The 22,521-nt window shown below is 55.2% G+C and overlaps 1 protein-coding gene across 14 annotated transcripts; it reads right to left on the bottom strand.

The window, feature by feature from the left end:
• Positions 1-22,504, bottom strand: MST1R (macrophage stimulating 1 receptor). Of its 14 annotated transcripts, none has more exons than XM_055275735.2 (20): positions 16,071-22,504; positions 12,765-12,953; positions 12,557-12,685; positions 12,208-12,378; positions 11,733-11,893; positions 11,203-11,368; positions 10,963-11,099; positions 10,412-10,573; positions 10,223-10,316; positions 9,878-10,090; positions 9,644-9,790; positions 9,398-9,563; positions 9,130-9,231; positions 8,850-9,056; positions 5,046-5,126; positions 4,700-4,881; positions 4,498-4,607; positions 3,764-3,929; positions 3,204-3,340; positions 1-811 (listed from the first exon to the last, which is right to left on the bottom strand). In XM_055275735.2, the coding sequence occupies exons 1-20, from the start codon at positions 17,298-17,300 to the stop codon at positions 556-558; spliced, it is 4,206 nt and encodes a 1,401-aa protein (XP_055131710.2). In that variant the 5' UTR covers positions 17,301-22,504; the 3' UTR covers positions 1-555. The 14 variants fall into 14 exon arrangements, with proteins under 14 accessions (XP_055131710.2, XP_055131719.2, XP_055131729.2 ...); XM_055275744.2 differs by having other exon boundaries at positions 9,878-10,087; positions 16,071-18,103; XM_055275754.2 differs by lacking the exon at positions 9,644-9,790 and having other exon boundaries at positions 16,071-18,103.
• Positions 22,505-22,521: the final 17 nt, after the last annotated feature.

Here is a 22,521-nt window from a genome sequence, read left to right as displayed (position 1 = left end):
CCTGGATCTGGGCCTTGCTCACCCTCCCTGTTCTCAAGAGCCTTCTTGCTGATCCAACTCCTTTCCAGCCTCAGGGCCTTTGCACGTGTGACTCTCTGCCAAAAACCCTCTTTCCTCAACACTGCTTCTGGTGGTTTTTCCCCGGTTGATAGGGCCTCAGCAAAATGTCACCTCCTCGGAGGTTTCCCTTGCCTCTCTATTCAGCTATTTATAGCAGCCTCCTGTCATTCTTTCACACTATTTGCCACAATTTGTGCTTTAATAGTCATTTGTTCCTTTATTGGTTCAAGGGACAGTGTTGGTGTGGTCACTGCTGAGTTCACTGTGCCCAGAAGACAGGGTCCACAGCAGGCACTCCATAAATACATGTTGCAGGACTGCCCTCACTGGCTCACTCTGTGGAGTGAGGGACCTAATGGGCCCCATTTACCTACTGCCTCTGAAAGTTAAAGGGCAGGAACAAGGTGGAGGGCCACTGCCCTCTGGCCTGGCATGGCCCAGAGGCAGCTTGGGGTTAGCTCAAGGCAGCTAAGCAGGTCCAGCCCAAGGACTAAGTCAAGTGGGCCGAGGAGGCTCTGAGAGTGGCCGGGGCCGACGTGCACTACCAGGCATGGGTGAGGACTGAGGCTGTTCTGGACGCACATTCATCTCATGCGAGGTGCTGGGGCCCAAGTTCATGTAGGTTGCTGGCAGCTGCACATAATGGTCCCCAAGCAGTGCAGACACTATCTGCTCCACTTCCCCCACTAGTACTCCGAAGGTGGGTCTCACTGCTGGGTCCGCCTCCCAGCATTGCTGCATCACTTGGTACCTGTTGGGAGAAAGGGATGTCAGGTTAAGGCAATTCCCACCCAAGGATTCTGGGCCACCCACTTGCTGTTAAACCTCTGGCAGGCCACACAGGGATGAGGATAGATGACAGGACCTAGTACCTAGCATTACCCAATCAGGGGCAGCTCTTCTCATCCCTATGATTGCTGTTCCAGTCCTGCCTCCCCACCCTGGCAGAGGTCGAACTACCTCAGGTGTTAAGACCTTGGGCTCCTGTGCCCTGTGGCCTGGGCTATGTGATCTTGGGCAAGTTCCTTAACTTCTCTGTGCCTCTGGGTCCTCCTCTGATCACAGAGAAGTAGGCACATAGGCTGATGCCTGTGAAGTGCTAAGCACAAGGCCCAGCTCACGAGGTACAATGGTCATCATCACAGTTCTTCCAGGAAGGAAGCCTGGGTCCAGCAAAGCAGGAATTAAAAATCCTGAAGTGGCTGGGCGCAGTGGCTCATGCCTGTAATCCCAGCACTTTGGGAGGTTGAGGTGGGCAGGTCACGAGGTCAGGAGTTCGAGACCAGCCTGGCCAACATAGTGAAACCCCATCTCTACTAAAAATACAAAAATTAACTGGGTGAAGCTGGGCGCGGTGGCTCACGCCTGTAATCCCAGCACTTTGGGAGGCTGAGGTGGGTGGATCACGAGGTCAAGAGATCAAGACCATCCCATCCTGGCTAACACGGTGAAACCCCGTCTCTACTAAAAATACAAAAAATTAGCCAGGTGTCGTGGCAGGCGCCTGTAGTCCCAGCTACTCGGGAGGCTGAGGCAGGAGAATGGCGTGAACCCAGGAGGCGGAGCTTGCATGAGCCGAGATCGTGCCACTGCACTCCAGCCTGGGCAACAGAGCGAGACTCCATCTCAAAAAAAAAAAAAAAAATAGCTGGGCGTGGTGGCACACGCCTGTAGTCCCAGTTACTCGGGAGGCTGGGGCAGAAGAATCACTTGAACCTGGGAGGCAGAGGTTGCAGTGAGCCAACATTGTGCCACTGCACTCCAGCCTGGGCAACAGAGTGAGACTCTATCTCAAAAAAAAAAAAAAAAGTTCTGAAGCAAGAGCATTTGGGGCAGCACCGGTGGCACCCTGGTCCTAAAGCAGAGGTTCCCCAGGTTTACCTGCTGGGTCCTAGTGCCTGCCCCATTATCTTGGGGATGTCATTCCTGCCTGAAATAATACTCTAAGTACCTTACACACAATATCTCATATAATTCTCAGACTCTCGGAGGGTGGTACTGTTGTCTCCACTTTACAGATGAGGAAATTGAGGCCCAGAGAGGAGAAGGGCTGGACTGCTGAAGTGGACCCTATGGTGTGCCACCCAGATCCCCCTTTACTTTCCCAGTGGCTGTGAGTGTTGCCTGCTGATGGTTCTTGACTGAGGCTCTCTGTAGGAATTGCCCTAGGCAGAAGAGAACTGCCTCTGCCAAGCTCACATCCCCTCACCAGGGACAGCCTGTGACTAGTAACTGATTAACGCCTGGTACAAAGACCTGGCCTGCTGGGCTCAATTTCAGAAAACTCTGGTCTCAATTTCAGAAAACTCTGGTCTCAATTTCAGAAAACTCCAGTTCAAGTAGTCCCTATGGGATGGGCTGCAGTTTCTGTGATATTTCTCCTGCCCAGTCCTTCTTCCTTTGCCCCAAACCTCTCAGTAAATCCCCATACATAAATCTCCAGCTGAGTCTGTCTCCAGGAGCCCAATCTGGATACAGGTAGGCAGTGAATTAAAGACGTGAATAGTAAGAGCAAACTCAAGGCAAGTAGGACTGTGAGGAAGGGCTACTCGCATCCTTCTTGGAGCACAGCCTGAGACAGGAGGCATCAACTACTTTTACGTATGTCCTGGTTCTCTCTGTTCTAACCCAGCAGACCTAGCCACAGCTCAGGCACACCTGCTGCATGTGAAGCTGAACCTCAGCACCAAACCCACCCCACAGGCACTGAGGACAACGCAGCTGCCGCCATCCCTCCAGGAATGGGGAATCTGAAACCACATCCCGTGAAAAAACCTGACCTGGAGATCCAGAGGGGGTTGCTGTGGGGGTTTTGGAATCTTTCCTCGAGATTAAATAAGAGGAAAAGATGGAAAGCAGACCCCGTTAGTAGGAGTCGGGTAGGAGGAGCGCTGGGAAAATCAAACCACTGGCCTCAACCCCAACTCTGAATGCTGTTACCATGGCAACTGTGAGGTCTTCCCAGGGTCCTACTCTGCATGAGGGTGGGACCAGTTCACAGATGAGGAAACCGAGGCCCAGCGAGAGTCCCTTTCCTAGTCAACCAGAAGTTCAGTCAGGAAGCCAGGCAGGGGCTCTGTCTCCTGCCTCTTCCATGTCTCTGGGGCCCAGTTCCCTCCCCACTACCACCTCCACATACTCACAGAGAATCAGGGCAATACTCAGGCTGGGGCAGGCGCCGACCCTGGGCCAGGAAGTGGGTGAGGTCAAAAGGGTCGATGTGGGGGTATGGTGGGGCACCCCGTGTCAGCAGTTCCCACAGCAGCACACCAAATGACCACTGTGGAAAGGGGGAGGTGAGGGGACTCAACTCACTCCAAATTTGGGGGCAGGTGGGTCCCCCAGGGCTTCTACCTCCCAGAGTCCTTCAGCTGGAAATGGAAGACCTTACCCTCCACTGAGAGCTCATTCTTCAATACGTCACCCATGTCTTTCCTCTGTCTCCTCCCACTGCTTCATCCTGCCCAGATTTGGGGCTGGGCAGGCCCTGGATTATCTGTGAGGAACCGGTGAGTTCCCAGCCTCCTGAGCCCTGGCAGGTGTCAGATTCCATCTTACATCTGCCCAAGAGGTGGGCAGATGGGCTGTGGGGGTCATCTACCCTGGGGACTCCCTGGGCTCAGATCATTCAGAGCTGAATGGGTGAGGCCCAGTGTTCTCAGGTGCCAAAACCATGTGGACTGTAGGGCAGGTGGGGCCTCACCACATCAGACTTGGTGGTAAATCTATAGGTCTGCAGGCTCTCCAGCGCCATCCACTTCACAGGCAGGCGAGCGTGGCGATGCTGTCGAACACTATAGTACTCCTTGTCCAGGATGTCGCGGGCCAAACCAAAGTCAGCCACCTTGACTGTGAATGACTCATCCAGCCTTAGGGGTAGGGAGAGGATCACACTTAGGACTGGCCCTTACCAGGCCCTGAACCCACCTGTTTTAGGCCCTTAGAGAATTTTTTTTTTTTTTTTTTTTTTTTTTTTTTTTTTTTGAGACAGAGTCTCGCTCTGTCACCCAGGCTGGAGTGTAGTGGCACGATCTCCACTCACTGCAAGCTCCGCCTCCTGGGTTCACGCCATTCTCCCACCTCAGCCTCCCGAGTAGCTGGGACTACAGGCCCCCGCCACCGTGCCTGGCTAATTTTTTTGTATTTTTAGTAGAGACGGGGTTTCACCGTGTTAGCCAGGATGGTCTCGATCTCCTGACCTCATGATTCGCCTGCCTCGGCCTCCCAAAGTGCTGGGATTACAGACGTGAGCCACCGCGCCCGGCCAAATTTCAAAGCCACGGTGTCCAGTCCAAGTCTGTACTGGGCAGACAAAAAAAGTAAGGTGCAGAGAGGGGAGGACAAGGCTGGAGTGGGCCCTTCCCTGAGGCGGCCTTAAGCACTGCATACCCTCATGCCCTGTCCCTTTGCTTCACCCCAGCTACTCTGGACTCTCACATGCAGTTCCGTGCAGCCAGGTCCCTGTGCACAAACTTCTGCTCTGCCAGGTACTCCATGCCGCGGGCTACCTGCAGGCCAAAGCTGATGAGGTCCTTCACGGTGGGGTTCTGGGGGCACAGGTGGGTTGGTGGGCAAGGGCACAGCAGCTCCTTCTCCAACTGCTGCCCAGCCCCCAACCCAGAGCCAGCTGAACACTGACCCGCTGAGGTGAGCGGATGAACTGGAGCAGGTCACCATGGCACATATAGGGCAGCAGCACATGCGGCAGGCCCTCAGGTGGCAACATGATACCAATGAGAGCCAGCACATTCGGGTGGTTCAGGCCACGCATGAGCAACCCCTCTCGCAGGAAGGCCTCCACCTGCTGTATCTCTGTGATGCCTGCAGAGCAGCGGGGCAGGGCGTCCCTTTATAAGGCTCAGATGGGGAAATGGGAAATGAAGGTCTCCTGCTCAGGGTCACTCAGTAAGGTGGGAACACAGAGAAAAAGAATCCTCCCAGCCTGAGGCCCCTCCCTTTGCCTTCCCATCTTCTGCCCCACTTACGACTTAGTGACTTGATGGCACACTGGATTCGATTCTGGGCCTGGTCTATGTATTCTCCGTGGTAGACAACTCCAAAGTGGCCTGGTGTGAGGTGGATAATGAGTCGATGAGAGGGGCTCCAGGGCCCAAGGCTCACACCACACATTCTCATTGGCAACCAGACCTCAGAGCACTAAACTGGCCAATCTGACATTTTATTTATTTTTAATTTTAATTTTTTTTTTTGGAGACCGAGTCTCACTCTGTTGCCCAGGCTGGAGTGTAGTGGCGCGATCTCAACTCATTGCAACCTCTGCCTCCCAGGTTCAAGTGATTCTCCTGCCTCAGCCTCCCGAGTAGCTGGGATTACAGGTACCCGCCACTACGCACAGCTAATTTTTTTGTATTTTTAGTAGAGACTGGGTTTCACTATGTTGGCCAGGCTGGTCTCAAACTCCTGACCTTGTGATTCACCCACCTAGGCCTCCCAAAGTGCTGGGATTACAGGTGTGAGCCACCACACTCGGCCCACTCTGACATTTTAAAAAAGCAGCAGGGCTGGGCGCAGTGGCTAACACCTGTAATCCCAGCACTTTGAGAGGCCAAGGCAGGTGGATCACAAGGTCAGGAGTTTTGAGACCAGCCTGGCCAATATGGTGAAACCCCATCTCTAGTCCCAGCTGCTTGGGAGCCTGAGGCAGGAGAATAGCTTGAACCTGGGAGGCAGAGGTTGCAGTGAGCCAAGATCGTGTCACTGCACTCCAGCCTGAGAGACGGGGCGAGACTCATCCCCCCCGCCAAAAAAGCAGCAGAAGCCAAGTGCAGTGCGCCTGTAATCCCAGTTACTCAAGAGGCTGAGGAAAGAAAATCGCGTAAGCCCAGGAGTTCAAGGCCAGCCTGGGTGACATAGTGAGATGCTGTCTTTTTTTAAAAAAAAAAGGCTCATGCCTTCAATCCTAACACTTTGGGAGGCTGGGGCGGGAGGATCAGCTGAGGTCAGGGGTTCAAGACCAGTCTGGCCAACATGGTGAAACCCCGTCTCTACTAAAACTACAAAAATTAGGTGTGGTGGCAGTGGCAGGCCCCTGTAATCCCAGCTACTCAGGAGGCTGAGGCAGGAGAAATGCTTGAATCCAGGAGGCAGAGGCTGCAGTGAGCCAAGATTGCACTACTGCACTCCAGCCTGGGCAATAGAGTGAGACTCTGTCTCAAAATAAATAAATAAATAAATAAATAAATAAATAAATAAATAAATAAATAAAATAAAGCAGGGCCGGGTGTGATGGCTCACGCCCGTAATCCCAGCTACTTAGGAGGCTGAGGCAGGAGAATCACTTGAATCCGGGAGGCAGAGGTTGCAGTGAGCCGAGATCACGCCACTGCACTCCAGCCTGGGTGACAGAGCAAGGTTCTGTCTCAAAAATAAATAAATAAATAAATAGGCGAGACCAGCCTGGCCAACATGGTGAAACCTCGTCTCTACTAAAAATACAAAAAAAAAAAAAAATTAGCGGGGCATGGTGGCATGCATCTGTAGTCCCAGCTACTCAGGGAGGCTGAGGCAGGAGAATCGCTTGAACCTAGGAGGCAGAGGTTGCAGTGACCAAGATCACGCCACTGCACTCCAGCCTGAGCAACAGAGGGAGACTATATATCAAAAAATAAAATAAAATAAATAGGCCGGGTGCAGTGGCTCACACCTATAATCCCCACACTTTGGGAGGCCAAGGCGGGAAGATCATGAGTTCAGGGGTTTGGGTTTGAGACCAGTTTGGCCAACATGGTGAAACCTCATCTCTACTAAAAATACAAAAATTAGCCAGATGTGGTGGCGGGCGCCTGTAATCCCAGCTACTAGGGAGGGTGAGGCAGGAGAATTGCTTGAACCCGGGAGGCGGAGATTGCAGTGAGCCAAGATTGTGCCACTGCACTCCAGCCTGGGTGACAGAGCAAGACTCCATCTTGAAAAAATAAAATAGGCCGGGTGCGGTGGCTCACGCCTGTAATCCCAGCACTTTGGGAGGCTGAGGCAGGTGGATCATGAGGTCAGGAGATCGAGATCATCCTGGCTAACACGATGAAACCCCATCTCTACTAAAAATACAAAAATTGGCCGGGCGCGGTGGCTCACGCTTGTAATCCCAGCACTTTGGGAGGCCGAGGCGGGCGGATCACGAGGTCAGGAGATCGAGACCACGGTGAAACCCCGTCTCTACTAAAAATACAAAAAATTAGCCGGGCATGGTGGCGGGCGCCTGTAGTCCCAGCTACTCAGAGAGGCTGAGGCAGGAGAATGGCGTGAACCCAGGAGGCGGAGCTTGCAGTGAGCTGAGATCGTGCCACTGCACTCCAGCCTGGGCGACAGAGCGAGACTCCGTCTCAAAAAAAAAAAAAAAAAAAAAAATACAAAAATTAGCTGGACACGGTGGCGGGCGCCTATAGTCCCAGCTACTTGGGAGGCTGAGGCAGGAGAATGGCATGAACCTGGGAGGCGGAGCTTGCAGTGAGCCGAGATCGCGCCACTGCACTCCAGCCTGGGCGAAAGAGCGAGACTACCTCTCAAAAAAAATAAATAAATAAATAAAATAAAATAAAATAGGCTGGGAGCGGTGGCTCATGCCTGTAATCCTAGCACTTTGGGAGGCTGAGGTAGGTGGATCACCTGAGGTCAGGAGCTCAAGACCGGCCTGGCCAACACGGTGAAATCCTGTTTCTACCAAAAATACTAAAAATAAGCTGGGTGTTGTGGCAGGTGCCTGTAATCCTAGCTACTCAGGAAGCTGAGACAGGAGAATCACTTGAACCCAGGAGGAGGAGGTTGCAATGAGCCGAGATCGCGCCATTGCACTCCAGCCTGGGCAACAAGAGTGAAATTCTGTCTCAAATAATAATAATAATAAAATAGAATAGAAAAACAAAATAAAATAAATATAATAAAACAGGCTGAGTTCAGTGGCTCATCCCTGTAATCCCAGCACTTTGGGAAGGTTAGGCAGGCAGATTGCTTGAGTCCAGGAGTTCGAGGCCAGCCTGGACAACATGATTCGAGGACCATCTCTACAAAAAACAAGCAAAAAATTAGCCAGGCATGGTAGTACATGCTTATAGTCCCAGCTACTCAGGAGGCTGAGGCAGGAGGATCAACTGAGCCTGGGGAGGTCGAGGCTGCAGTGAGCCATGATTGTGCCATTGCACTCCAGCCTGGGTAACAGAGTGAGACCCTGTCACAAAAACAAAAACAAAACCATAAATAAAACCAAAAACAAACAGCAGCCACATGATGGCAGAGGCTACAATCCTCCTATGCCTGATTGATCCACACCAGAACCCACTGAAGACAGAACTTTTCTCACCCCCATTTTACAGATGAGCAAATGGAGGCTCAGAGAGGTTAAGTGGTATACCCAAGGTCACACAGGTTGGTGAGAAGGTTAGAGCAGAATTTGTTCCAACTGTCCCTTTAGCCTATGTCATTTTTTTTTTTTTTGAGACGGAGTCTCACTCTGTCACCCAGGCTGGAGTGCAGTGGTGCAATCTCGACTCACTGCAAGCTCCGCCTCCCGAGTTCATGCCATTCTCCTGCCTCAGCCTCCCAAGTAGCTGGGACTACAGGCGCCTGCCACCACGGCTGGCTAATTTTTTTGTATTTTTAGTAGAGACGGGCTTTCACTGTGTTAGCCAGGACGGTCTCGATCTCCTGACCTCGTGATCTGCCCGCCTCGGCCTCCCAAAGTGCTGAGATTACAGGCGTGAGCCACCGCGCCTGGCCTAGCCTATGTCATCTTGAGACTCCATCTCTGCCCCAGCCCCACCTGGCCCCCACACCTTTGCCAATGACTCGGTCACTGTGGGTGACCACCCACTCATGGGGAATCAGCACATCCTTGACCTCAGCCAAGAGCGCAGAGTCCAGGTCCCTTAGCTGGATGGACTCGTTCCGCAGCAGTGGGACACAGGATTCATCTTCACTATCGGAGAAGGATGCTCCATGGACACAAGTGGTGGAATCCAGACCATCAGTGGCAGGGAGTGCTGTGGGGAGAGGGAGTGAGGAGCTTGTAGGGAGAGGGGGTGGCTTTAGCTTCTCGTGCCTCCACTATCTCACCAAGGCCACTTCTGTAGTCAGAGCCTGAGTACAGAATAGGCAGGGGTGTGGCTCCAGCAGTCTGGTCCAGGGATGCCAGGTCATTCAGGTTGGGAGGAAGAACTGTGGAAAGAGAATCCTTGGTGGCTTGGCTTTCCAAGCTCCTAGGGGCCAACCCCTCTGGGGAGGACTTAGATCCCTAAGTCCTGGGCAGAGAGAGGATGTAGGGACTTGAAGATGCCATTGGTTGGGGGTAGGGGCTGAGTAAAGGTAGGAGCAGAGAACTCACCTAGCTGCTTCCTCTGCCACCAGTAGCTGAAGACCAGTGCAGTGGCCAGTGCGGCCACTAGTAGCAGCAAAGGCAGCAGGATACCAAGGAGCATGCTCTGTGGGACCCCGTCTGGCCCTGGCTGCACTACTCTACCCAGGATATGACATTCACCATCCACGCAGACCTGGGGGCAGGTGGCAACTCAGGCCCAGCCTGTAGGCCCTCTGCCCATGTTTCCCAGGGAGGTCCAGCTGGGCTGCCTACCTGCAATGGGGCACCATCTTGGCCAAGCTGCAGGGATGGGGGCAGGGGGCAGACAACCATGTCCCCCCGGAACTCGTGCTGGCAGCTCTCACCACCCACGGTCACGTTGACACCCACGCAGTCAGCCACAGCGCCCAGCCCAATATACTGCAGAGAGGGTCATGAGGACCAGCCAGTAGGCTGGCCCCTACTTTCAGATCCCCAACTGTCCCTGCCCCTATCCCTTACACTTACCTCAAACTTAATGGCATGCTCCTCAGGCTTCAGTGGAACTAGGTTGGCACTGGGTGGATGGGGTGGGGGTAGGAAGCGAAAGCCAGGCAGTGTAAAGCCAGCAGCTCCATCCCCCCGGGCACTCAGATTCCCTGCCACCCATCCCTGGGGGTCTCGGACCACATATTCAGGAAGGCGGCACAGCTGCTGCTCTGGAAGCTGCCTCTCACACTGCTGGGACCAATATGAGAGTGATTAGCCAGGAATCCCACCTGTGATTGCTCCTCTCCTCAGCCCAGCACGAGGTTGGGCTGCAGCTCAGGGAACTCATCCAGCCTTCCTCCCTCCTGGCCAGCACTCACTCACCCTGCTCTCCACTGCCCTAAGCCCATCATGGAATGACAGCACTAAGTGCCATGCTGAAGTTAGATGCTGGCCACAGATGGTGATGTGGGAGTTGCTGTGGAAGAGGGTAGGGTGGTAGGCTTTGGGTGTTCTCCAAGGCTGGCTCTCTCATTCCCCAGAGGCCAGAGTGGGCAAAGAGGTGGCGCTTACATGTAGCCACATTTGGGGCTGATGCTTAGCACGACAGGGTCTTCTCTGTAGTGGAAGGTCCAGGAACCAGGTACCTGGGCACCCCCCACCTGCAGGCTAAGGGGGACACTGGCCACCGTGGCCCCAGGGGGTGTGGCACATAAAAGCTGCCCCTCACTGACCCTACAGGAACAAGAGATTGGGCTCAAGGTTACCCCCTTTGTGATAGCCAGGCCCACTTCCTCCAGGGGCCCGTTGACCTCTCCCAGTTCGTCTGTTATCTCTCCCACCTGCCCCACTCCATGGTCTGTCTGAAGATAAGGTGGTCTCAGGAAGACATCCCAAGAGGGTAAGGAGGGAACAGGTTCCCCACAGCCTTGGCTGGAGCCATTGGACCCTGTGATGGGCTCTCTTGCCTCTGGGCTGAAGAAGGCAGTAGTCTTTTCTTCCCGGTCCTGCTCTCCACACCACACTGACCATGTAATGAGCACTCTTCCCTCCATCCTAACAGAATCTGGGTCCCCACCTGGATAGAACCCTGTGGCCTCCCGTGCCTGCCTGGTGGTACTTACCGTGCTAGCAGACACTCAGTCCCATTGACCAGCACAGCCCGGCTGGTGCCTACAGACAGACTCTGGCCTTCAAGAGTGAGACAGGTGCCTCCTGCCCGTGGGCCAAAGAGGGGTTGCACTGCTATCAGCACTGGCTCCTAAGAGGACATAGAGGTGGCTTAGGCAGGTCCTCTACTCCAAGCCCCTCCCTTCCCATACCATGAACTGGCCAAGGGCACAGACAGGGCAAGGTAGCCTCACCATGAAAGAGAAGCCTCTCAGCACGGAGGTGCCGTCTACCCGGAAGTGCTTGCCCGGTGGCATGTTAGTCACGGTGAGGCTGACGTTGGTAGGCCCCACTGCCTGGGTGCCCAAGGGCTCCAGTTCACACTCAAACTCCTCTACAAAGTCTTTTCGGGGCACTGATCTGGGGCACCAGGGGAACCCCTGAGGTCAGCCAGGAATTACACAGGCCTAGCTGCATGCCTGCCACAAGCCACAGGGCTCCTCCGAGCCAGAGAATGGCATTTCTCCACCCATGCCTCCCTCCAGGGAAGGAAGGTTCTGGTGGGGCAGAGATTAACCTTGGCTGGTCCATGAGTGAACAGACAGGAAGGGCACATGAAAGCTCAAAAAGGGACAGAGACATCTCCCCAGACACAAAGCAGTCAGAACCACTGCAGCTTCCCCCATCCCCCATTGCCTCTGATAAGCAGAGAACAGGGTCTCATGGGGAAAGGGCTGCTTGGTTGTCCCCTTCAGGGAAAGGGAGGGGAGGGACCAGATTGTACCTGAGTTTTGAGCTGTCCTTGGGCAGTGGCCGGCAGGGACTTTGGCCCACAGTGACCTGATGGGTTCCCTCAGGCACCAGACCAGAAGGGTGCAGGTAGAAGTTGGAGCCACACAGGGTCAGCCTTGTACTGCCCCTTAGAGGTCCACTGTGGGGGTGGAACTGAAATGGGGGAAACAGCCTGAGTCCTCATGTGGGGTTGGGCTCTCTCAGCCCCACCTGCTTCCCCAAAGTCTCCTGCCATACCCCTTGCCTGCCTCATGCTCCAGCCATTTGGAGTCACTTGCTAGTCCTCATTCAAGCACTTTCCTGCCTCTAAGTCTTTGCATGCGGCATCCCCTCTGACAAGAATGCCCTCCTTGTAGATATGAAGGACACCCCCCAGACCTGAGAAAGATGGTGATCAAGACTTGCTGACCACCACCCCAGGCCCAGCCTGTCCCACTCTTACCTGTGCCCTGCCAGGGAAGCCATACCTCAGTAAGCCTAGGTGGGCAGTGGTCCTGTTGCCAGGAGCCAGGACACTCCTTCTGCTGTCCACACATGTTCCCACACCAGCCACAGCCCATGAAACGCTGTGCCCTTAGGCAACGCCCACAGGTGAGGAAGTGGTGGCAGCCAGGGCCTCGGATAGGTACCTGGAAAACCTGGGGGTAGAAGACAGGTGACTCAGGGATGCCTGGAGGGGAAGATTGGGCCCTATAGACCCTCCCGGTACACCGTAGGCTAGGGTGGTAGGGCCTGTACGTCAATGCCTCTCTGGATTGGATGGAGAGTCTGTGATCCCACAACCCTGGCCCCAGGCCCTGCCCCTGCCCACCTTACCTGGTCCCCAGAGGCGAAGAGTAGGTGGTCCCCAAGACGACTGACATCCCGCTGCACGGGCTGCCCGCTGTCACCCAGTGAGAAGTTGGACACATACAGCAAGTAGTTGAGTGACCTGGCCAGCTCCACCTAGGACAGGTCAGATGTGAGCAAAATGGGGATGGAGACAAGGATCCAGGAACAGGGGGCTGTGGGGATGAGGACCCACCTGCAGGATACGCCCATCCATAGTGCCCATGTGCGCCACTGTGACGTTGTCAAGGCGTGTCACATACAGTGCAGTGACCTGTACTGGTCCCAACAGCCCATTGAATAGGTCCACACGTGAGAAGCTGCTACTGACCAGCAGAGGGAAGTGGCGGCAGCTGGTGTTGGGGCTGAGGGCCTCCAGGCCAGGCTGGGAAAGGTCAGGGAAGGGAAGGAGTCAGGGTTCAGCCCTGTGCCCCGACCCTCTGGGGCCTTTGTCAGTGGCCACAGCAGCCCAACACTCTCACCCCTCACCTGGCCTGACTGGAGAAGGCCCTGGGCCTGCCAGTTACCATCCCACATTGCCCCCACAGGGCTTTCAGTGTAGCAAGGGCAGGGAGAAGGCCCAGGCTGGAAGGCCCACTCCCCATCCTTCCTGCCCCACCCTGCCATGTCCATCTTGATGGTGAGTTACCCCCATTCCATCCTCACAACCACCCTGTACATCTTTTTTTTTTTTTTTTTTTTTTTTGAGATGGAGTCTCACACTGTTGCTGGGGCTGGAGGGCAATGGTGTGATCTCCATTGCAACCTCCACCTCCCGGGTTCAAGCGATTCTCCTGCCTCTGCCTCCCAAGTAGCTGGAATTACAGGTGCTCGCCACCATCCCCGGCTAATTTTTTGTATTTTTAGTACAGATGGGGTTTCACGATGTTGGCCAGGCTGGTCTCGAACTCCTGACCTTGTGATCTGCCTGCCTTGGTCTCCCAGAGTGCTGGGATTACAGGCATGAGCCACCGTGCCTGGCCCACTCCATACATCTCACACATGAGGAAACAGGCCCAAGAGGTTTGGTCTCTTGTCCAAGGCATCATAGACCCTCAAGAGGAGAGCCAAGTTGGAAGTCTCAGCTCCGCAAGAGTCTTCTCCTGCCCCCTGCTGGCTCTTCTCTGCCTCTCTGTGTGCACTTCAGCAAACCCTGTCTCCTCTGGGCTTGGGTTTCCCCACTTGCATAAGGGGCTGCATGCTGGAGTTAATTGGCCAGCAAAAGGCTGGGGACATGGTCCTTCTCCCTAGGCTCCAAAGGTCTTCCTGTACTCCTGGCTGCTTCCTATACCCCCCTTCAGGGTACAAAAGGGATAAACCAAACCCCTACAGCCTGGGTGCCAGAACTAAGTTCTGGAAGCTAGGGAGTACTAACCTCTCCCCTGCTTTTAGCAAGGGGGGGTGTTTTGGGGGCTGCAATCACGCTCCAGGGCAGGACTGTGGAAGCTCTGGGAAACCAGTACACCAGGGTATGAACTTGCGGTGTTGGAGCTGAGTGCAAGGTGCAGACGGGGCTCAGTAGCCAGCCCTAGGTGCTCAGGACTCTCCCTCACCAGCCCAGAGGGCACTCCTCCAAGCAGGATCCTCTGAAGGCTCCATCAGACCACAGAGGCTTAACCCAGTCCTGAGACCTCAGCACTGATTAGTAGCCCTGGAGGCAAAAGTAGATGTGGAGCTGAGCCTGGAAACCCCATACACCTTGTGCCTACAGCTTGTGGTGGGTGGGGACTGGGATTTTGTCCTCACTTGAGGCAGGAAATCAGTTTGGCTTGGCCCGAGCCGGAAGCCTGCCAGGTGTTTCTAGCATGACTCAGGGACAGGTGGGGCTCTGAAGGGGAATAGAGCTCTACCTTAGTCAGGCCCACACCCTAGCCTGCTTGTCCCTAGGCCCCAGGACCTTAGCTCTAGGTTCCCAGGCTTAGGTAGGGGCCCCAGGCTCCTGAAAACACGTAAGTGTCCAATGTCCCATGGAGGACAGGCACCAGCTCTGAGTCCCTCAGGCCTCCTGAGGCCAACCACTATGTGGGTGCTGCCCCAGTGGCTGCATGCCCAGAGTTGCTGGGCAAACACTGTACGGGGTGATTCACACACCTCCTGGGGGCCTGGCCAGCCTGTGGGCAGGGACCAAGATTAGTCCTCCTGGAGCCTGGCACTGCCCAGCCGTGCTGGGTGTCTTCTGACCCACTGACCACTAGCCAAGCTGGGGAGAGGTTCTGACTCCCCATTGGGAGGGAGAAGGGGCCAGGCAGGCCTGCCCAGGCCCAGACAAGGAGTCCCCAACCCTAGGGCCTCTCAACCCAGATGTACTCAGCAGAGGGAGGGAGGCTAAAGACCCCCAACCTCACATTGGGTGTAAGTTCTCCTTCCATCTCCGAGGCATTAACAGGAGCAGAAAGGAGTCTGTCGAGAATGTCACAGCAGGCCCAGGGCCACAGGATGATGGCTAGAGAATCTGAGAACAGTAGCTGTGGGTCCCATTACTTGGTCCAATCTTACCGCTGTTGCCTACATGATGGCTGGAGAGAACCTAGATAGAGTCTGTTGGAAGGAGCCCCCAGTTCAGCACGGGCTTTGAGACTTCCTGCCTGGGGCAGGGCTCCAAATACAGTTGAAAAAAAAAAAAAAAAGTCTGGGATGGACCAATTCCAACCAGCCCTTCCTAGGCCTTTACTTATCCCCAGATGTTTATAGTTGCTTGCACAAGACTAGAGTGAGGCTCCCAGAACCTTCTAGAACCAAGCTGCCATTCCGTGAGTGCCAGGTACTCCCCCAATCACCCCCAATCATGGCAAACAGGTTAGTGAAGCCCAGGACATGCAGGCTCCCTAACAAGCTCCCAACTTCCAAGGCCCAGGAGGCTCCCTGGAACGTGGTGGCTGGCAGAAGGATGGGGGTGGGTGGGGGGAGGGGGTGTGGAGGAAGGGGAGATTCTCTGACAACTCCTGTCCCACCCCCTTGGGAAAGCAGAGGAAAACAAGGGAAAGTGAAACTGTTGGCAAGCAGCTGTGAGTCTGTGAATCTGTAAGCATCTCCCTGTGTATTTGTGCATGGTGGTGGTGGTGGTGGCGGGGGGGAGGGGGGAGGAGAGGGGGGAGTGCTATTTTTCTGCGTGTGTCCCTGAGGATATGGGTGGTGGACAAGTAGGAGGGAATGCCCATCATTCTACCCAGCATTCAGGAGCTATGCTAACAGAAACACAGTTATGTAACCCTATCCTCACATAGCCAGGGAAACTACCTAAAAAACCAGAGGCCATGATGGGCAGGTAAGGGAAAGAGCAAAATGAGGCAGCCACAAGGGCCAGCCTGGGAGCTGAGCCTCCAGTGTAGCCTTTGTCTGGCTGCTTTCTCACACCACTCCAGCACTTAGGAACTGGGTGAGAGAGAATGCTTCTTTCTGCCTGCCCTCCCCCTCCCAGATCCCCTCAGCGACGGAAGAGAAGCAGCCTGTGTTCAGCCATGTGCATGCAGCTCACAAGTAAGGGCCCCTTCTTTCAGCTTACCGGGTTGGGGCAAAAACTGGGCGACTGGAAGAAGTCCAGGCCTCGCCGGAGGCCTGGATGGACTGGGGATTCACAACAGCGCTCCACACCCTCATCAATTAGTGTGTCCAGCAGGTCAATGGGGAAGGCACAGACGACAGAGTTGGGGCCCATGCCAGGACCACCATCCTTGCCAGCCACAAAGACCCCAAATAGCACTTCCTGGCCCTCAGCGATGCTCAGCTCAGTGGCAAGTTGGGCACCCACTGGAGCGGAGTGGGCCACCCGCAGCACAGGGTAGGGCTGTCCGCCCTCTGGGGCCCCCCGGCGCCTGCGTTTTGGAGCAAATCTGCAGTCGAGGACCAGCTCCCGATAGTCACCCAACTCTGGCTCAGTGGCGCTAAGCCGTGCCAGGCGTGTGTGCAGGGCACTAGGAGCATCTGTCACGCTGGCCGGCTGTACAGTCAGGAAATAGACAAAGGCTCCCGTGTGGAAGCTGTGCACGTATTCAATACTGTAGGAGACAAGATGCTTGGGCAGCACTGACAATGCCACAAAACCCGGTGCGAATCCCGAGGCATCGGCCTTGAGACGCCTGATAGACACTGAGCGTGGGCTGAAGCGGGCAGCCACGGCTGCGTCCAGTGAGGATGCCACGTAGAAATAGGAGGCCTGGCCTTGCTCAACCACAGTCACACGGGTGCCCAGTGGGCTGGCCACACAGTCGGGGCAGTCATCGGGCCGGTTATGGTGGGCTGAGAAGAGGCAGGCTGGCCCCGCCAGATGCACGGCTGTCCCTTGGGGCTCTAGGTCATGCAGGAAGCAGCGGCCCTGCAGGCTGGAGCCACAACTGATCAGCGCAGGCAGCGCGGGCTCCAGCACCAGCACCTTTGTGTCTGTGTCACCGGGAGGGCCGTGGGGGCCTGGGCCACAGGCTGCACACGTCTGGCAGCCAGGGTCCCCAGCAGGGCCCGTGGCCAGGCTCTGGACAGACTTCAGGTCAGGCCCAAGCACGTGCAGGCGATTGCGTATGGCTACAAACACAGCACTCTCATTTCTGTCGCCCTCGTAGGTCACCATGGCCTGTACCAGGCCTCCGGCGGAGAAGCTGGGCACCACGTACTTCACGTCAAAGTCGCGAGAGGCCGCGTAGGGGGTGTGCGGGCACTGCCAGTCCTCGCCCGCCGCGGGCTTGGCAGGCAACAGCAGCAGCAACAGGAAGGACTGAGGCAGCGGCGGGAGGAGCTCCATCGAGGCGAGCTGGGACCCTGGTGGATCCCTACGGGGCCTGGGCCTGGACGTGGGCCTGGCTGGGGGCCCGACTCGAGGTCTGGACTGGGCCAACTTTAAGCAGCGGTCCCGACAGCCCCAAGATAGCAGACCCCCGCCCCAGGTTCCTGTGTCACCCAAATCCCTTCCCGGCCCTCGGGTCTGAGCACCTGACGCCTGCGGACGCACGGACAGCAATGCCCCAGCCGCCTCACCTGCCGCCCCAGCCGCCGCTGCACACTGGCGCTTAGCGCTCAGCCGACCCGAGGGCGCCGGGCTGGGCGGGCGGAGTCGGGCCGTGAGGGCGGGGCCGCGAGGGAGGCGTGGCCTAGCCCGGGCCCTCCGCCCATCCGACTCTTCCGGCCCTTGGAAGCCTGGCTCGTGTACCTTCTCCTGGCGTCTTGGCGCCTTTTTCTCAGCATGGTGTGGCCTGGTGAGAGTTGAGCCGGTCTGAGCCGTCCCATCCCATCCCTCCACTACCGACTGGTTCGAAGCGAGAAGGGGACAGGACCCTGGGCTCTTTGCTTGCAGTGGAACTAGTTTGCACTTAGTAGCAACACCCTCAGTGGCTGGTGCCCAGAGGTGGCCTGGGGGCCCACCATGTGGAGAACAGAGACCAGGATTGTGTGGAAGACCAGAGGGGCAGAGGGGAGATGTGGGGCACTTAACAAGAGATGTTATGGGGGTTATGGGGGGCGCCACCCTTTGTGGGAAAGGACTGTTCTTTTTTTTTTTTTTTTTTTTTTTTTTTTGAGAAGGAGCCTTGCTCTGTGGCCCAGGCTGGATTGCAGTGGCGCGATCTCAGCTCACTGCAAACTCCGCCTCCCAGGTTCAAGCGATTCTCCAGCCTCAACCTCCTCCTGTCTCAACCTCCTGAATAGCTGGGATTACAGGTGCCCACCACCACACCCGGCTAATTTTGTATTTTTAGTAGAGACGGGTTTCACCATGTTGGCCAGGCTGGTCTCAAACTCCTGACCTCAGGTGATCCGCCCGCCTCAGCCTCCCAAACTGTTGGGATTACAGGTGTGAGCCACCACGCCCGGCCGGGACCATTCTTCCATGTGCTTCTCCTGAGCTATCAGCGACAAGATGGTGTCAGAGGAAGGTGTGTTATGCCCTGCTCTCCCAGGGCCATAAGGGTCTTAGGATGGGATCTGGCCTTGCTGACTGGACCTCAGAGTCAGAGAGGCACATAAGTGGAGGCCCAACCCTAATTCTGGTACCTCCTCTGCAGCCTCAGTATATGGAAGCTGTATAATAGAGTTACAATCCACAATATGGGCCTTAGGGACTCCCCCTTCCTTCCTGGCTCTGCCCAGTGCCACCCGATATGGAGGAATCATGGGCTTTGGCTCTCAGGACACTTCCAACATGCTCTGTAGGCCTTGCTGGATCTTATTCTCTTCAATGAGAATGTAGTTCTGGGCTGGGCACCGTGGCTCATGCCTGTAATCCTAGCACTCCTTTGAGAGGCCAAGGCAGGAGGATCGCTTGAGGCTAGGAGTTCAAGACCAGCCTGGGCAACATAACAAAACTCAACAAAACAAAAAAACTGCTAAAAATGTTTTTAAAATAAAATGTGTGACCGGGCGTGGTGGCTCACGCCTGTAATCCCAGCACTTTGGGAGGCTGAGGCAGGTGGATCACTTGAGGTCAGGAGTTCAAGAGCAACATGGTGAACAGACAGATCTGGCCAACATGGTGAAACCATCTCCACTAAAAACAAAAATTAGCCGGGCGTGGTGGTGGGTGCCTGTAATCCCAGCTACTAGGGAGGCTGAGGCAGGAGAATAGCTTGAATTTAGGGGGTGGAGGTTGCAGTGAGCTGAGATTGTGCCACTGCACTCCAGCCTGAGTGACAGAGTAAGACTCCATCTCCAAAAAAAAAAAGAAAGAAAATGTAGTTCCGACTAGGTGATTTCCCAGAGTTCTCTCTTCTGTTTATGAGGAGTGGGGGTGGGGGAGCCTAGTCCCACACCTGGATCTCAGCAGCTGCCCCTTGGTAACTGGTCCCTCAACACTAGACTGAGGCCCCTGGGGGACAACCTTAGCCTGACAGCCCCCTCAGCTAGATGGGCCTGGACCCTAGAAGAAAGGGAAGGTCCACAGGGTGGGTCTGGGCTGTGAACTATGGGCCCCAAGGCTGTAGATAAGGAGACTGGGGGAGAGAGGAGCCCTCAGCCCAACAGGATTTAGCCTGGCTTGGGGAGCTATATCTCCCCACTCCCCTTTCAGTCCATACTTCTGTGCCTGCCTCCCCTTCCTAACCTGACCTTTGTAAGTGCTGTTCCTCCTTCCAGGAGCACTCTTTCCTTTTCCTCCTTTTGCCACCTAAATGGCACCTCCTCCAGGAAGCCTTTTTGATCCAGACTTTGCCAGGCCCCTCTCCTGGGTCCCACAGACCCAGTGCTACACCCACCCCAGCACAGTTTACTCTGGATACTTCACTTCCTCCATCCCTAGTGCAGGACTCCCCCTCCTTCCAGCCTGGAGCCCCATGAGCACCTGAAGACTGAAAGAGGAAATGGAACTGGGGGTGGCCACACCCAGTGCAGGGTTGATACTGTGCCCTGAGGTGACATAAAAGACACTCCTTTTCCAAAGCAGAATTGGCCAGGAAATGAATAAACACCCAGAGAAAACCGTGGCGTGGTTCCTGCATTCCACAGTCAACACATCTAAAGATAGGCAAGGCAAAACTAAAATGAAACATTCTCAGCCTGGCGCACAGACAGGGGTTCTGGTGACCCAAATCCCACCTCCAGACTTTCAGAGGGATCTCTGGGGGTTGGGAGAAGACTTCACAAGCCCTCTTAGATCACCCCACCCACCCTTTTTTGGGGGTGGGGTTGCAGCAACCATCTGTTAGTTCTCTGCTGCCACCGTGTGGCCACGCTAATGGCTGTCCCCAGGCTGAGGTCCCCTGTAAGGCAGCCTTGGTTCTCAACAGCGGGGGTACACAGGAGCACCCCTTCCCCCTCTTGCCATCTGCCGCCTCTGTAGGAGGGAGCAGTCAAGGTTTGTGGGGGAGGTCAGCTAATGGGACTCTTAAGTGCCAAGTACAAGGGCACCCCCAAGCTAAACTCATGAGGCCTGGCCCATAGCTGGCTAAGAACCTGCTCGACTGCCCTAGCACCTGACACCTTGAAGGAATGCTAGCCACTTTTCCCTCCTTGAGCTCTCAGTCCCCTCTGAACACTGTTCTAGAGAACTAGGTCTAGCCTCTTTCTCTAATCCCAAGATCACCTTAGCAGTAGCAAGAGAGTCTCTCTAACTGCAATTTGACCACATCACACTGCAGGTTACCTGGAGTTTGAGAACCCCAGCCCTTGTGTGGACCACTCCAGCTTCACTGCAAACAAGTTATATTAGGTTCTTTTTTTTTTTTTTTTTTTTGAGATGGAGTCTCGCTCTGTTGCCCAGGCTGGAGTGCAGTGGCACGATCTTGGCTCATGCAAGCTCCGCCTCCTGGGTTCACGCCATTCTCCTGCCTCAGCCTCCTGAGTAGCTGGGACTACAGGCGCATGCCACCATACTCAGCTAATTTTCGTATTTTTAGTAGAGACAGGGTTTCATCATGTTGGCCAGGCTGGTCTCGAACTCCTGACTTCCAGTGATACACAATCCTTGGCCTCCCAAAGTGTTGGGATTACAGGCGTGAGCCACCAAGCCCGGCCTGTACTAGGTTCTTACCAGGTCCTTCCCTTTGCACATGCTGGCTCCTCCACTAGGAACACCTTCCCTATTTGCCTGTCTTCCCACCCCTGATCTCCAAGCAGGTACACCCCACACTCCTAGGTGCCTATAGTCCTAGGTACACACATTTATCTAACTATGATCTCCCCAGAATATATGCTGAACTACAGAGAAGCTAAGAAACCTGTAAGAGTCAGGGCAACCAAAAGAGGCACTTAGGGGCTCACTGTTGACCAGAATGCCAGTAACAATCAGGGACAGCTGGCCTGGCATCACCCAGGCCCCAGAGGCAGTGGTTTGGTGTTCTTACTAGGAGCAGGGTAGGAACAAAAGCAGAAAACAGGCATAAAAGAGACCCAGGGCATGTGTGCAGGGTGAACAGCACCCACCAAGCCTATGGCTGCTCCCCAGAGGCTTTGGAATCTGGGCTGGTAGCCTGCTGCCATGCCCATTCCAATGTGAGCCACGGTGGGGCCAAGGGCAGGGGCTGTGCTGCCATTTTCTGGGACAATAAATACAATGTTCCAGTGTACCCTGGGTCCCTGCCACCCACATAGGCTCATTCTTCAACATGGCTTGATTTTAGTAGCAGAAAATACTGGCCCAACTCTCAGAAACTGCATGAGGGTGATTCTGACAGTCTGAAGACCACATTCAGAGGACAGTTTTTTCCAATAAGTACTTCCTAGGCCTTGTGCTCCCTGGGGCCAGAACTAGAAGATCCCCCGGCAGCAAAGTGGAAGCTCTCTGCACTGTGCCCTGGGTCCTGTGGTAGAGTAAATGGGGCTGGGCTTTCACTGCCAAGCCTCCTGGATATCCATGGTGCCCCATGCAGGTCTGCCTATGCCATGCCAGGGACTAGGGTGACTAAGGAGGGCCCAGCGCACGTAGTAGTATTAGCTCTTATTATGGCAGGCCCACTTCTGCCTTAGAGGGTCAACTGGGCCTTCTCTCAGACCCTCAGCTCACTCTTGAGGACCATTTGGAGGAATGCACTGGCTGAGGTAGGAGAACTGAGGCATACAGCCCTTCATGGGAAGGCCTGAGCAGGGACAGTTTCCTCAGAGGCCTGCAGCCAAAGGGAGACTGGATTCTGAATTTCAGCTGAAGACTGGGTTGCCTCACCAGGGGCTCCATCCAGTACCAGGGCTCAGACTCCTCCCATTGTGACCATCTGTATCGTACTCAGCTCAGCTCCTGCTGAACTACAGCAACCCATTAAACAGAGCCACAGCGAGGGCTCTGAAGGTGGTTGGGTAGTCTTTTGTGGCATGCAGCCGGGGGCCCCTCCCAGGAGTGATAAGAGAGGCAGACAGCAGAAGCTCAGACTGAATATGGGGGTGGGGGTAGGGTAGGGCAGTAGGGTGCCTGAAAACCTTTTACATATGGTAGGACTTCAACTGAACCAAAACGGCCCCAGCCCAAGATCCAACTGAGAATGTGTGTGGCCTCATGCTGGTGCAAGGGAGGGAGGAGAGGGGCTCAAATGTGCCTGTGCCCCTGT

The sequence above is a fragment of the Symphalangus syndactylus genome, chromosome 1 (assembly GCF_028878055.3).
Source record: "Symphalangus syndactylus isolate Jambi chromosome 1, NHGRI_mSymSyn1-v2.1_pri, whole genome shotgun sequence".
NCBI lineage: Eukaryota > Metazoa > Chordata > Mammalia > Primates > Hylobatidae > Symphalangus > Symphalangus syndactylus.
The sequence above is the reverse complement of the archived record's forward strand: the minus strand, read 5'-3'. Positions and strand labels throughout refer to the sequence as shown.